This window comes from Lycorma delicatula, chromosome 5 (genome assembly GCF_047948215.1).
Source record: "Lycorma delicatula isolate Av1 chromosome 5, ASM4794821v1, whole genome shotgun sequence".
Classification (NCBI taxonomy): Eukaryota; Metazoa; Arthropoda; class Insecta; order Hemiptera; family Fulgoridae; genus Lycorma; species Lycorma delicatula.
The window spans coordinates 58748985-58763972 of record NC_134459.1 but is presented as its reverse complement, the minus strand read 5'-3'; the positions used below and the strand labels follow the sequence as shown (position 1 = coordinate 58763972).

Sequence of the window (14988 nt, the reverse complement as noted above, 5' to 3'; positions counted from 1 at the left end):
AATTGAATGGTTGAAGGGGGAAATAACAAACCATGCCATTTGATGTACCGATGGTTTGGTGTGAACCTTAAGACTACTTCACAGACTGCTATTTTTGAAGGACAATATATTTGTATTTTCAATCTAAAACATAAAATTCTTTAAGTATGCAGATGTTATCCTCAGCTCCAAAGCCAATATCATACAGAGAGGAGAGAGGAGTGAAGCAAATGATGAAAAAGATGTTGAAGAATTTCTTCCCGTATCTAATGAGAAATCTCCTCATTTAATTCAACATTAAATTGATTTATTTCGTGATTTAAATTTATCAATACAGCAAGCTGAACTTCTAAGCTGACTATACAACAGTAAAATTTTTTAGCAGAAAACACAAAAGTTACTACATTTAGAACACAAAATAAAACTCTTTCAACTTATTTCATTATGAAAAATTCATTGTGTGTTTGTACTGATGTTGATAGTCTGATGAAAGAGCTTGTAATTCAGCATATTCCTGAAGAATGGCATCTTTTTTATTGACTCTTCTAAAGTTAGCATGAAAGCAGTTTACTGTATAATGGTAACAAACAGCCATCCATTCCATTAGCTCACGCAGTCGATGAAAGAAACGTATGAAACTATTGCATCAATATTAGAAGCAGTAAAACACAAAGAGCATGTGTGGCAAGTTTGCAGTGATCTGAAAGTTGTTGTGTTAACTTCTTTGTTTACAAAATATTATTGTTTTTTTTGTGTTTGGGATAGCTGTGATTCAAAAAGTCATTACCAAGTAAAGAACTGACCATTGTGGTAGAACTTTGTGGCTGGTGAAAAAATGTAAAGCATTTATCATTAATTGACTGGTAAAATCATACTGCCGCCACTTCACATAAAATTCTGACGAAAAATCTTGTAAAGGAACTAGGAAAAGGTGGACCAAAATTTTAATCATTTAAAAATAATTTTTCCAAAATTGAGTGATAGTAAGCTCAAGGAAGGTGTATTTATTGGTCCACAAATCAAGCAACTACATAAGGACTCAATTTTTTGAAGTTGTTGATGGTTTTTTAGAAAAGATGAAAACTATGTTTTTTTGGTTAACAATCTGTTAGAAAACTACAAACATTTAAGATGTATTCTAATTAAAAATTCATTTCTTGCACTCGTAGCTAGACTTTTTTCCGAAAATTTCAGCTCTGTCAACGATGAGCAAGGAGAGCATTTCGTTCAGGATATTCTGACCATGGGGCATTGTTACCAAGGAAGATGGGATCCTGGAATGATGGGTGATTATTGCTGGTTTTTACTTAGAAAAACTGTTTAAACATCATACAAGCGAAAAAGTTTGTCAACATTTTTTAAAACTTAATGGTTCCAATGAATTAAACTTTTAAAAAATGTTATTTTAAAGACAATGATTTAGACTTTTATAAACTATTATTTTAAAATTGTATTAATATATTTCAGTTTATATGCATTTGAACAAATAAACTTTAGCTGATTTAAACAAATTTTAAATGACGATACATAAATAGTAATTTTTTTTAAATATTAATTTCACAGTAATATTATGCATTTACTGGTAAATAAATTATATATCTAAATCATATGTATCTAAAAAGAAAGTATAACATATTACATAAATACTAATTTAACATTTTTGAATTCAGCACCCCAAAATTAGATGAAAACGCCATGTATGATTACAGACAAACTTGTTGACTAGCGATTATTATATTGACAGGACATCAGTTTTCTTATGATATAATTCATTGTTGTAATATTCTGTTAAATAAAGTTGTCCGTGTAGAATGTGAATGATAAAACTAATTTAGTGTGATTTAATTATTTATAGTTATAAACTTTTTTAAAGCATTTTGGCAAGAGATTTGTTCATGATCTTGTTCTTTTTTCTTTCTTTTTTTGTAGATGGTAGCCAACAAAATACATGGCTAAAATATGAAGAGGACAAAAAAATTGCTTTGGAACAAAAGAAATATGAAAATAAAACAAAGTTGATAAAACAAACATTTGAGGACATTAAAATTAGGGTACTCATTATTATTTTTCATACTTATATGTTCAGCCCTTTTAAACTGCTTATTATTACTGAAGTGTAGATTGGAATCTATCTATGTTGGTTAGAAAAAAAAGTAAGATAATTTATTGAAGATTAGCAAAGTAATTTTCTTTGATAATTCAACACTCCTTTCTTTGTGAGACTTCTCTTTGTAATTTTTGTTAGGGTTGTTATAGCCCAAAGTTGTTTTATACCAAAAAATTTGTTTTTTTAATGCTCTTTAAAGTTATATGTCATAATTCCACCCTTTCTGTACAATATTTCTAAGTTGATCCTTGGTGGTGATTGTAATGTAAAATATATTTTGAGGTAGAACATCTGCTAAATTAAATTTTTTTAATGTTTAACGGTTAAAAAATTTCAATACTTTATCAACACTCCCTTGTGTGTGTGTGTGTGTGTGTGTGTGTGTGTGTGTGCATGCGCATGTGTATTAAAGACTAAAAGTAAAACTCAGCAATCCACCACAGTACAGAATCTAATAATATTTCTTACCTTATTATTACTTCTTCATTTGTACATTAAAAGCGCTTTTGAGGGTTTCCCCTCGTCAGTTGATCAAAAAATTATTAATTTTAAAATTACAGATCAAAAAATTATACATTAAAAATTAAAATTATCGCATATATAGTATAAAATGTGCAGTAAAATATTTTATCAAATTTTTTTTCAATTTCCTATACTTGCCTGTGGCCAGCCACTACATACAGTAGTGCCTAGAATGTATAGGAAATTTAAAAAAAATTGATGTTATAAGAATGTTTCATTTTTAATATTTAATTTTAGTCTTTGCATATTTTACACTATATATGCAATAATTTTAATCTTTAATGTGTAATTGTAAAGTTTTTAATTTTTGATCAATTGACAATGAGAGAAAATACATAAAAATACTTTTGATGTACAAATGAAGAAATAATATATTCTTAGATTCTGTACTGTGGTGGATTGCTGAGTTGTACTTATAGTTTTTAATTTAATTAGTACAGAGGAAGATATGGACTACAATAAAGGCAGAATTGATTTTACTAAATTTATATGTATATATATATATAGTTTTGATTTTTACATTCATAATCCTCTGATACAACAATGAAAAAGTTCAAAATAATTTGGTTGAAAATTTGTTTTCAATTACAGTGTAGCCCAAATAGGGATACACAAAGTTCTCCCTATTTGGGCACAAATGAAAAAATTGAGAACTGCACTTGTACAAAATACTAATAATAAATTTTTGATTTTGATTGTAATGTTATAAAAAAATTGGTCTCAGTGACATGCACTGATTTTTTTTTGTTGAAAAGTGCTATGAAATACTTATAGGCAACTATGTGAAAAGAATCATTTATAACATTAGAATTAGAAAGAAATGATCATGAACAAATTTTAACTTTAAGATAGTAAAGTCCAACCTAAGTACAGGTTACCTAACTATAAGTACAGGTTATATATCCAATAGTAAGCTCTGTTGGTCTTTTTCTTCCTTTTTCCTGTTTAGCCTCTGGGAATTACCATTCAGGTATTACTTTAGAGGATGAATGAGGATGATATGTATGAGTGTAAATGAAGTGTAGTCTTCTACAATCTCAGTTCAACCATTCCTGAGATATGTGTGGTTAATTGAAGCCCAACCACCAAAGAACATCAGTATCCACAATCAAGTATTCAGATCCGTATAAAAGTAAACTGCCTTTACTAGGACTTGAACGCTGCAACTATGTTGGAAATATGTTCTTCTATGGAAGAAACTTATTTTTCTTATTACGTCTGGCATGAAATTTCTTATTCTTACAAAAGGCGCTTTGTCTTTTGTGAGTAATTTATAATCTGAAGTGTATGTGCAAAAAAAGTTAATTTTTTTAGAATTTACTGTACGTCTTTTTTTATTTAATTCAAGATAAATTATTAATAAGTTATAATCTGTGTTATTACATCATATACCAGGATTACTGTTTATTTTTACACTGCATAATAATGCATACTTCAAAAAATTAAATATTTTATTTTTAAAAAAGTTAAGCGAAAACAGACAAAAGCTAATAATCCTTTTTTTCTGTAGCATTATTATTTCATTATATAAACCTCTTCAGTGGAAGAGGTTAATGGTCATACTGCTTTTCATCAAAAATATTCCTTAAGGAAGAGAATAAAAAGAAAAAAATCACTAAGGTTCTTTGTTATAAAGAAATTTTGTGTCTCTTAGTAAGATCTTGTTTTAAACAAGTAAAACTCTCCTAAATCTGAGACAGTTTTTTTTTTTTAAATATTGAAATATATGTATTAAAAGTCTCTATCTTTACATCAAAATGTTTAACAATGTTAATTGTTTTCTTTTATTTGCTTAAGATTTTACCAATTTTTAATTTTTGTTTTCTTTATTGTTTACTATTCTGTGAATTAAGAACTGTTGATCCGATTTAAGCGAAATCTTCACTATTGTAAAAGTTAAATATGGAAAGAAATTCTACAGGTTGTATATCATTTCAAAAATATGAATGCAATCCTATCTCCTTTTCTATCAGTCCCTGTTTTCTTCTCGTTTTACAAAGGTTAAAATCCTTATAATTCTTAATAATTTATTTTCTAAAAAAAATTTTTTAATTATTTTGTGCCTGAGCTTCACCCATTCATGCTGGAAACAGATTTCTGACAATTTTTCGCTTTTTTGTATCGTATAAAAAATTTCTTAAAAATAAAGATTTACCTTTCAGCACCCTTTGTCTAATTTTTTTTTTTTTTTTGGGAACTCCATTCCTCATTTTTGGTGGAGGTGATTTTTTTTCTACTTTATGTTACATTCTACTAAATCATAACAAAATTGCCTTCCGAAACTGTTTAGGAAATTTTTTCTTATACTTTGCGGTTGTAAATAATGTTTGTTTCACATATCCTGATTCTTTATTATTTTTAATCATGTTTATTTAATTACCATTGAAGGTAAGTAAATTATTCCATAAGTAAAAGTAAAGCGGAACGTTTAAATTATTTTTTTAGAAAATTGACTTCAAAAACTACCCATCCCACCCCCTGGAGATATTGACCCCGAAAGTTTACAAACAAATTGCCCCATATGCACAAGTCTCTGAAAAAAATTTCATCAAAATCAGTAATCCATTCATAAATTAAGCTTCAAACATGCCAACATATGTGTACATAAATTTTGGATATTACCAACTTTCCGTATGAAAGTACCGATTGGAGACTTAATAGATTCGTCCAAAAAAAGCCTCAAAGTTGTCCTTCTTTACTATGTGAATACGTATCCATCAATACCAGTTGGACATTCTGTCCATTTAAAAGAGGGTTATGATAATTTGGAATTCGTTCTTGATAAAATTAATACAACAATCATAAGCGAATTATGTGCAGCGATCTCAAAATAATATCGATGCTCCTAGGACAACTAGGAGGATACACAAAGTTCCTTCCTTTTTGTGTGAATGGGATGGCAGAGACAGAGAAAAATCATTGGATAAGGAAAAATTGTCCAAAAGGAGCTTCTTAGAACCTGGAACCAAAAATGTGTTCTGAAAAGCTCTCATAGATTTGAATAAAGTTCTCCTTCCATCTCTGCATATCAAGTTAGGCTGGATGAAGCAATTTTTGATTTACCAAAAGAAATTTTCTGCCTTACCAAAAGAAGATAAATGTTTTAAATACATCTGTAACAAATTTACAGTCTTATCAACCTTCAATCTAAAAGAGGGTGTCTTTATTAGAAAACTTCTTAAAGATGGTAATTTTGAGAAACAGTTGGAAGTTGCAGAAAAAGCCTGGTGAGCCTGTTGAGAGCATGTTTCAGTACAAAAATTTAGGCTGTTCCGTGAGCTTGAAGATTCACTTCCTAAATTCACAAGTGGACTATTTTCATAAAAATCTGGGTGCCGTTAGCGAAAAGATGGGTGAGGGATTTCATCAGGACATGATAGAAATGGAAAAGAGGTATTAAGAAAAATGGTCTACTATAATTATGGCAGACTATTGCTGGATGTTGCACCGAGATGAACCGTATAGAGAACATAGAAAGAAAAGTGCAATGTAGAGTATAAGCCGTCTAAAGAAACTTCGACACGTGAAATGAAAGTATTTTACATACTTCATCATTAAGGGCAGGTGAAGATGGGGAGTGTTTCCAAAAGCATGACATATCTCATAAAAATTAATTAAATAAATAAAAATAATTAATTTAAAAATGCATTATATTAGAAATTAGGCCCCCCCTCCAACCATCCTCTTCAGACCACTCAACTGTTTATCTATAAGAATACATAGTATAAGCCAAAAAAGTGAATTTATTACATTAATTTATTACAAAAAAAAAGTTTTATATGTATTTTATTGTATCACATTTTTGCAATTTTTCCACTTTTTACAAATTTTGAAATTTGCGATTTGTGAAAAATCCTGATGTGATGGAAAAAATAAAGATTATTTTCAGATTCAAAGCTGTAAAAATATATAAGAAGCAATGATCGAAAATTAAAAAACCAACCATCGCAGGCTTGTGTTTGTTACTCACCTAAAAATAACATTTGAAAACATAGTTCTTACCAAAAGGATATTTGGACATAGGTTATAAAAATGTCATATCCTTTCTCTTTTATTTTTTAAATATTGCTGAAACATTTTTGTATTTCAACTTTCTTTTGAGAATGTTTTGATATGAATGTTTTTGACAGTAATAAATTGAGTAATAAAGTAATTTTAGGATTATAACATGGAAGAACCAGTCATTTTATAACATTAAATTTAAACTCATAAAGTGATAATTTGGATGGGATTTTTGAAATTATCAGATGGAATACTTTGTTTTTTTTTTTTTTTAATTATTTTATGCTTTTAAGTGTAAATATTTCATCATCTGGTCTACATAGTTAATTCCCCTCATTGCTGTTGTAATAATATCTATTGTATACAAGTAACAGAGTAGTTTACTGTTGTTTTTTTCTGTGCAAAATCCATCAAATTTAAATATAATCAGAAAAAGTGTCACAAAAAAAAATCATAAAACCCAAAAATTAAAAAAAAATAAATTAAAATTTTTAACAGTTCTTTATTTGAAGAACTTTTATTATATAACAATAATTCATTTTACATACAATTGTGATGTTTGAATGATTAAATAACTTATGACACATAATGGATACATAAGTATATAGCTATAAATAGCCTGTATGAGATTTATATGCATATAAATGGTTTCAAAAATAGTTGTAAATATTAATGTTTCCATAAGTATTAGCATTACTTAAACAATTCAAATAGTAAAAACTCAAGTAGGAAAACAAAAAAATTCTGATTCTTTTAATATCAAATTCATTATTAAATAAACAATTTTTTTTCTTAATTTTATGCTGAGTCGGACAATTGTCTGCAAAATGATATTTTGATTACAGCTCCAAATAATCCTATTACGTTGAAAATGTAAATTAAGCTTTTTTATAAAGCTTTTTTTTTACAAACTCAAAATTAATAGCAAAAAATTTCTATAATTATAATACAAACTGTTATAAATACTTGCTTTTTATTAAGGCAGGGAAAAAAAAAAGCAGGAATGGTTTCCTTTCTTTCAACTTTGGTTTACTGACTGGCAAAAAAGTACCTTTCATTTTTTCAGTTTTGCCTTTTTTAGAGATCAGTTGTGGCCATCCCAATTTTTAATGGTTTTTTTTGTGTTTAATCAGCTTATGCAGATGGGGGCTTAATACATGGGACAGTAAGAATTGTTGTTCACTTTTCTCTCTCATATATAGTTTGACCTATAAATGCCAGCAGAAGTATGTAAGTAAAAGCTGGTTGGAAATGTTTTTTATAAATTTAAAATCTTTGTATTTTTGTTCTTGAGCCTGTTGTAATTTATTCATCATTATACTAATTAAACACAGTTTTTACTGACCTGTGTTAATAACATTAACATGCAGGTTTCTTTTTTGTTTTAACTAATGATCTTATGGTATAAATTGTGATAAACGAATATTATTGGTAATATAAAAAATTACAGTAGATAATAATGTATAATAGAAAGGTATGTAGTAAATAGTGATTAATAATGGTTTCAAAATTGTTTTTGTATCATTTTAATTACACTTACAAATAAACTGATGAAAATAAAATCTAATTTATTTTAGTAGTTTTAATTTTACAGCTGGTAAAATTATTAAATGAGAATTTAATGCTTCCTGAAGATGAACAAATAGAAATTTCTGAATTTGAGTTGGATACCAAAAGAGAACAAAACAAAACAAGAGCTGGTGAAATTGAACGAGCACAAGTAAAAGAGGGCTATGAAAAGATAATTCATGATTGTGATACAATGTCTGAATTGATTATTGAACAATTTTGGAATAAAATGTCTAATAAGACACGTCTGATTAAGGTTTTTTTTTATTATTTACTAACTAGTTGGCTTACAGCTTACAAATAGTTATAATAGATTATATATTAATATTTTAATAAAATTTATTTATTGATAAAAAGATAAACATCTTTTTATCTTTTGCATCTTATGGAACATGTATACAAACTTATACATATTCCATAAGGAATGCATGTTATTATTTGTAGTTGTACAACAAGGACATAAAAGACAGTATTATTATTATTATTATCCATGATGGGTTGGAATTGAAGCAATACAGAATGATTTAGTTCTAATAACAAATCAAACCTACTACTGTACTTTCTCCTGGAAAATTTGTTTAACATTAACATTTGACAATTATATTTGATGTATGTATATTTGTACTCCTAATGTGTGGTTCAAATTTAGCAGTAATCTGGTGTTTGTATTGATTTCTACATCCTTGAGTTTTCCCCGAATCTTCATTTTAGTATTGGTTCAAATTTAACAGTAATTTTTTTACTTCCTTGTACAAAGTAAAGGATGTATTGTGATCGCTAAAAATTTCGGTTTTCAAATTTCAATGGAAATATCCATTTTGATCATCCCTGAATCCATTTTGTCTAATCTCGACGTAACATCTGTATGTACGTATGTATTGTATCTTGCATAACTCAAAAATGATTAGCTGTAGAATGTCTAAATTTTGGATTTAGGACTGTTGTGCACCTCCCTTTTTGATTGCTATTGACTGGACCAAAAGTGTGCAAAAAAGCTCAAAATCCAAAATAATTTGGATTTTGGGTTTTTTCTGCAGTAATAAGCTCTCATTGAGAGTTTTTCAACAATATATCATAAGTAGTACTTATTTTCATTGGTTCCAGAGTTATAGCCAAATAAAATTTTAATTAAAATATTTGGATGTTACAACAGCACATCGGTTCGAATCCTGCTTCATTTCCTTTTTTTCAACTTTTTTTAATTTAAATATTTGATTTATTAATAATTATTAACCTGTGACTAAAAAAAAATTAGATAAATATTTCAATAACCAAAAATTTGAAAAAAATATAATGGAATTCTTTATAAAGAATTGGAAGATCATATCTCACTTTCGAATGAAATAAGTTTAAATGAAGTGCAGTAAAAAATATGTATGTGTTATTTAACAGGCGTATAAGGAAGTTATGTGGTGTCTATATCAGATCTTTTTATATTGATTTCTACACCCTTGAGTTTATCACCAATTTTCATTTTAAGATTTTAATTTAACATATTTTTATAAGGGTTAGATAAGATATTTACAAAAAATTTAAAAAGATTTTTTTCTATTGAAAAAATATCTTTCTTTTATAATGACAAAAACTTAACCAAATTTTAAATAAAAAATTCAGTAACTTCAGTGGACATCTTCAGCGATTGGTGCTGCTGCTCATCTTACTCTTTGTATCAACTGTTGTTATTGCTGATAGTCTTTTTTAATTGGGCAGAATTCAAACTATATCAAAAAGCATTTGACTTGAATTATTATAAAAACTAGTAATTATATATGTGGATGAGATCAATTGCAGTACTAATTGATGAAGTTAGTTGCAACAGCAACCGAAAGTATTGTGCCATAAGATTATTTAATAAATTTGTTTCGGTTTGAAATTAAAAACAATTTTTGTAGATTATATCTTTTTGGATTAATATTTTTAAATAATTTCTGTTTATTGTTCCTAAATAGATTGCAGTCATGTAAATTCATACAACGTAAATGAAATTTTGTTGACTTCTGATATAGTTTTATTTTAAAAACTACATTTATTTTATTAACTATATTTTAAATATAGTTCTATTATTCACAAGGTCATTCAGTGGAATAAATAAAATTTAATTTTATAAAATAATCTCGGTTCTAATATTAACTTTCTCAGTTCTTAAATTAACTTTAAAAATGATGGTGTAAGTTGACTGGTATAATCCAGCTAAGGTATAAAATTTTTCAATTTTTTTAAATTAATTTTTTATTAGCTGTATTTGGCTAACTATATGTGCCAAGTTCTTTATTGAAAATATATCATGTTATTTATTATTTGATAAATAATACACCAGTATTTTCTCAGTATATTAGTAGAGTTGTTACAATTGCACAGTTGAATTAACATATGTAATCAAAGTATTTATATTTTTCATAATAAAATGTTATACCTGTTTGATTATACCTATAAAATAGTAGATTTTTAATGATATGTAAAGTGTAGTGAGTTGTTTTATTAGCCTGTGTTAATGGTAACAGTAGCTGCATATGCCTTATTTATTACTGCTATATATATATTATATACTACTGCTATTATATTACTGCTTTTGTGATTATTTTTTTAATGTATATAATATTTATTTATTTTAGGCAATTAGTGGAAGTTTCTCAGTACAATCATTCGGCCAAGTGCCTATGAGTCAAGAACTGTTAGATTCAAACAGATGGAAAGATAAATTAGCTTTATTTCAATCAAAATTTGTGTCATCTTCAACATCAGATGTATTTTATCCATGGGAGCCTGTAAAGTAGGTATATTATTCTTAACATAATAAAAATTCATTGTTTTTTTTTTTATCATCAATAACTAAAAATGTTAAGTTTTTTTCTGTTTAGCCTCCGAGAATCACCTTCAGTATTACTTCAGAGGACAAATGAGGATGATGTGTATGAGTGTAAGTAAAGTGTTGTCTTGCACAGTCTCAGGTCGACCATTTCTGAGATGTGTAGTTAATTGAAACCCAACCACCAAAGAACAGCAGTATCCATGCTCTAGTATTCAGTCCATATAAAAGTAACTAACTGCCTTTACTAGGATTTGAACGTTGGAACTCTCGACTTCAAAATCAGCTGATTTGTGAAGACATGTGAAGACCACTAGACCAACCCAGTGGGTTAAAAAAAAATGTTAAGCTTATAAAAATATGAACAATCATCCCATGAACATGTTAATTAGTGTTGATTTAGTTAAATGGATTACAATTCAGTTGAAAATTTCTGTGCTACACAGTTCAACGTAAGGATGTTTTTATATAACGGATCTCTGAGTATGTTCTCTATTGACTCTAATTATGTTACGTGAAATAAGACAGTATGCAGATCAGTGATGGTACACTGTCCATAGGCTCATATCATAAATCTGTATACTATATTGAGGTATTATGTGTTCATCATTAAAGTATTTTTTAAAATATTTATTCAGTCTTAATTAAACACATTTCTTATTCTCATTTTATTATTCCATTCTCATACAAAAAAATAGCGCATTTATGAGTCATTTACTCCTTTTGGTACATTGATACAATGAAAGTAAAGAATATATAATGTTCAGACTCATACAGTAAGAACTGTAAAAAAAATATTGAAATGATCAGAGAACACACAACACACAAATGACTTTTATTGGAATTTGAATGTAACTGATCTTTTTACAAGATTGATCTCATCAAGATCAGGTGTTAGAGTGTTAGAATTTTTATACAATATTGTTTATTATTGTCTAATGAAGTTTATAAAAAACAAATTATTTTTTATTAAATTTAAATAATCTTTATTAAATTTAAGAATTTACTTAATAATTAACATAATCACTCATTATTTTATTTCAAAATAAGATAAAACAATCAAATTGTCACTCATAAATTATAATTTATATTAGAATAAGATAAATAACTGATCCTTAGAAATTCTAAATAAATACTATTTTTTATTACATTCTCAAGTTATCAGTTTTTCATCTGCTCAGTCTTGTTTCTTCTGGTTGCCTATGAGAGCTGAAACCTCAAGGCAATTGAAAGACAGATCAAATACAACTATTGTAGTCAAACTGTGTATACATTTAAAATAAGTAGAATACAATTAGGTAAACTCAAAAATTTATTACACAAATCATTCTCACTTAGGGTGATTGGTTGATGAATTCCAATTAATCGCAGGAGTAAAAGTTCTTAATATTGTTAATTAGTCAGCACACAATCAGCAATTTTAGCATTGATTCAGTTGCATAGAATATTTTTCATTTTTATGGTTTTAAAGAAACTTTTAAACCTAAAATTTTTCCCACCATCTTGGTGTCACAAGCTTGAAATTAACAAGTTAATAACTAACATTAGTCCTTCTATTTCCTCCTCACAGTTTCTTCTTCTTCTTTCATTCAAAAATTAAGGTTGAGTCTTTTCTGATCTCACAAACCATTTTTCTTTTGTAGATCATATAAGTATCTGATAATAAAACAACGTTAATAAGAAATATTAATAAAATATTTGGATGTAACAAGAGGAAGGTTACATCGATTCGAATCAGACTTCATCTCCTTTTTTCTCTGATTGTAAAAAAAAATTATGATGAATAATAATTCATTAAAAAAAAATTAGAAAAAATATCAAAAGTTTTTAATGAAATAAAATATTATGTACTTTTAATTTTAAATAAATGTATAAATGTAATTTAATAGGCGTACAAGGAAGTAATGTGTTGGACACATCAGATTTTTTTAAAATAAGCATTTGTTCCTGAAACCACCTACTTCAACATTGTCCAACATGTCTTTTCCTTAGAGAATGTAACACTGATCCTTTAGGAATAATCTTTTGCTTAACATCCTTTCCTGATGTTACTGTCACCAATTACAGAAATTTGCATGCAATTCATATTTTTACCAATCAAGAGTATTAAATTATTTATGTAAATAATCCTTTAATTTAATTTTAAAGTCAGGTTTCAGATTTTTTTTTACTGATAGATATGTTATCTATTTGTATTATATTTATAAATAACATTGTTTTTAGACCTTCTGTTGCTGAGAGTGGGGAGAAGGAAGTTGCAGATGCAACAAATCTTACAGATAATGGAGATAAGTCAAATGTGGTAGATACATCAGACGATACAGAAGAGTTAGATGAAAATCTGAAATTTTTGCGTAAATATGAATATTCTGGTACTGCAAGTTATAAATATGTCAACATACCACCTGAATTACAAGTGCAAATGGTGCATCTAAGTCGATTTCGATCGTATACAGATTCTTACATTTTTGATGTTTGTATTTGTAAATTTATTTATTTATCACACAAATTTTCTGTTATTTAATATACATGATTAACTTTTCTTTATATGATTAACTATTTTTTATAAGACACAAATACTGATTGGATTCTGGACAAGACTGTAAACTATACTAATCTATGAGAGGAGATTGTCCTTTCCCAACCCTCATCTCTTTACCTTTTTCATGTTCTTGATCCTTTCTTCCTTATTATTGTTTCCACAGATAAAGATATGACTCTTCTCAATTTCTCTTTATTGAGAATGCCAGTACTTTCATAAGATGCATTCATAGAAGGATGCCTGTAGATCAACTTGGACTCTATTTCTTGTCCAATGGTTGCACAATGAGCCTAACAGGTGAAATACTTATTTGGTAAACATGAGCCTCCTAATACCCCTTAAAAAAGTAAGTGAAAAATTCAGTATTGTTTGTAAGAGTTTATGAATCTTAATTTAACTTTTCTAAGAACCAATAAAAGTAAGCAAAAATTAATATTTTTATTTAAGAAATGTTTTATGTTAAAATTTAAGTTTTAAATTTAATCCCCTTTAATAATAATAATTAAAGTAATATGAACTTTAATGCATCCACCAATCAGAAAAAAAGATCTCATTCTCTTTTGTACACTTCTGAATTACATAACTTATGAAAATGCCTACTAACTAAAATTATGAGTTATCCAAAAATTAAAAAGAAAATACTTTGCTGAAATAATTTTATTTTAATTTAAAAAAATTAAAAACAAGCTATTTAGAATTTTACAAACAGTAGTATTTCCTTTGTTTTCTAACATACTTCCATTTAATTACAAACATATCATATCGGTCACTAATTTTATTTATCATTATAGAAATCTCTATTAAGTTTTATCAGTCATTTATGAACTCAACATCATTTCCAAATCATTGCTGCCTAAAAATTTTATTTGAAAAAGATTGAATAAGCAGTCTAGATAAGGGCTGTATGATGGTTACTTGAATACTACCCAGCCAAATTTTACAAATAGTGTATGATATATTCAATTGCAGTAGAAATTTGTCCTGAAACAAATCAGTGTTGCTTATCAATTGGCTGTATGTTGTTAGTTTTATATTTTGCAACAAAGTCAATAGAATGTTTCATAATAAGTCTGTTTTTTATTTTTGCACTGATTGACTGAATTCTACTAACAGGAAGAGGCCTTTTTGATCACAGAAAATGCTTGCCATCACGGTATGTCTTAGTTTAGTCTTGAAAGAGTTCCTGAACAATGGCACTGCATTAGTTTATTTTTATTTTCAGTTGATTTATGATAGATCCATGCTTTATTATTTATGAAAAAATGTTTAAAAATTAATTGCCCTTTTGTTTACATCAGTAGAGAAATTTTAAAGCTTCTTCCATTTACATCTTATCTTATTCAGGCAGCACCCAACGAACCATGTAACATACATTTCTTTCTACCCAAGATTTAAGTTATGAATTTATAAAAACAAGCAGTAAAAACATTTTTTTGATTCTATTGTATGGGATTTGTTGAA

General features: G+C 27.4%; 1 protein-coding gene across 2 annotated transcripts in view; it reads left to right on the top strand.

The window, feature by feature from the left end:
• The window catches only part of LOC142324986 (cilia- and flagella-associated protein 43), a 109983-nt gene that overhangs the window by 59160 nt on the left and 35835 nt on the right, over positions 1-14988 (top strand). For both annotated transcript variants that reach the window (XM_075366198.1, XM_075366197.1), the window contains exons 12-15: positions 1909-2030; positions 8205-8435; positions 10792-10949; positions 13209-13458. In XM_075366198.1, the coding sequence (XP_075222313.1) occupies positions 1909-2030; positions 8205-8435; positions 10792-10949; positions 13209-13458 (761 nt within the window). The remainder of the gene's footprint in view (positions 1-1908; positions 2031-8204; positions 8436-10791; positions 10950-13208; positions 13459-14988) is intronic.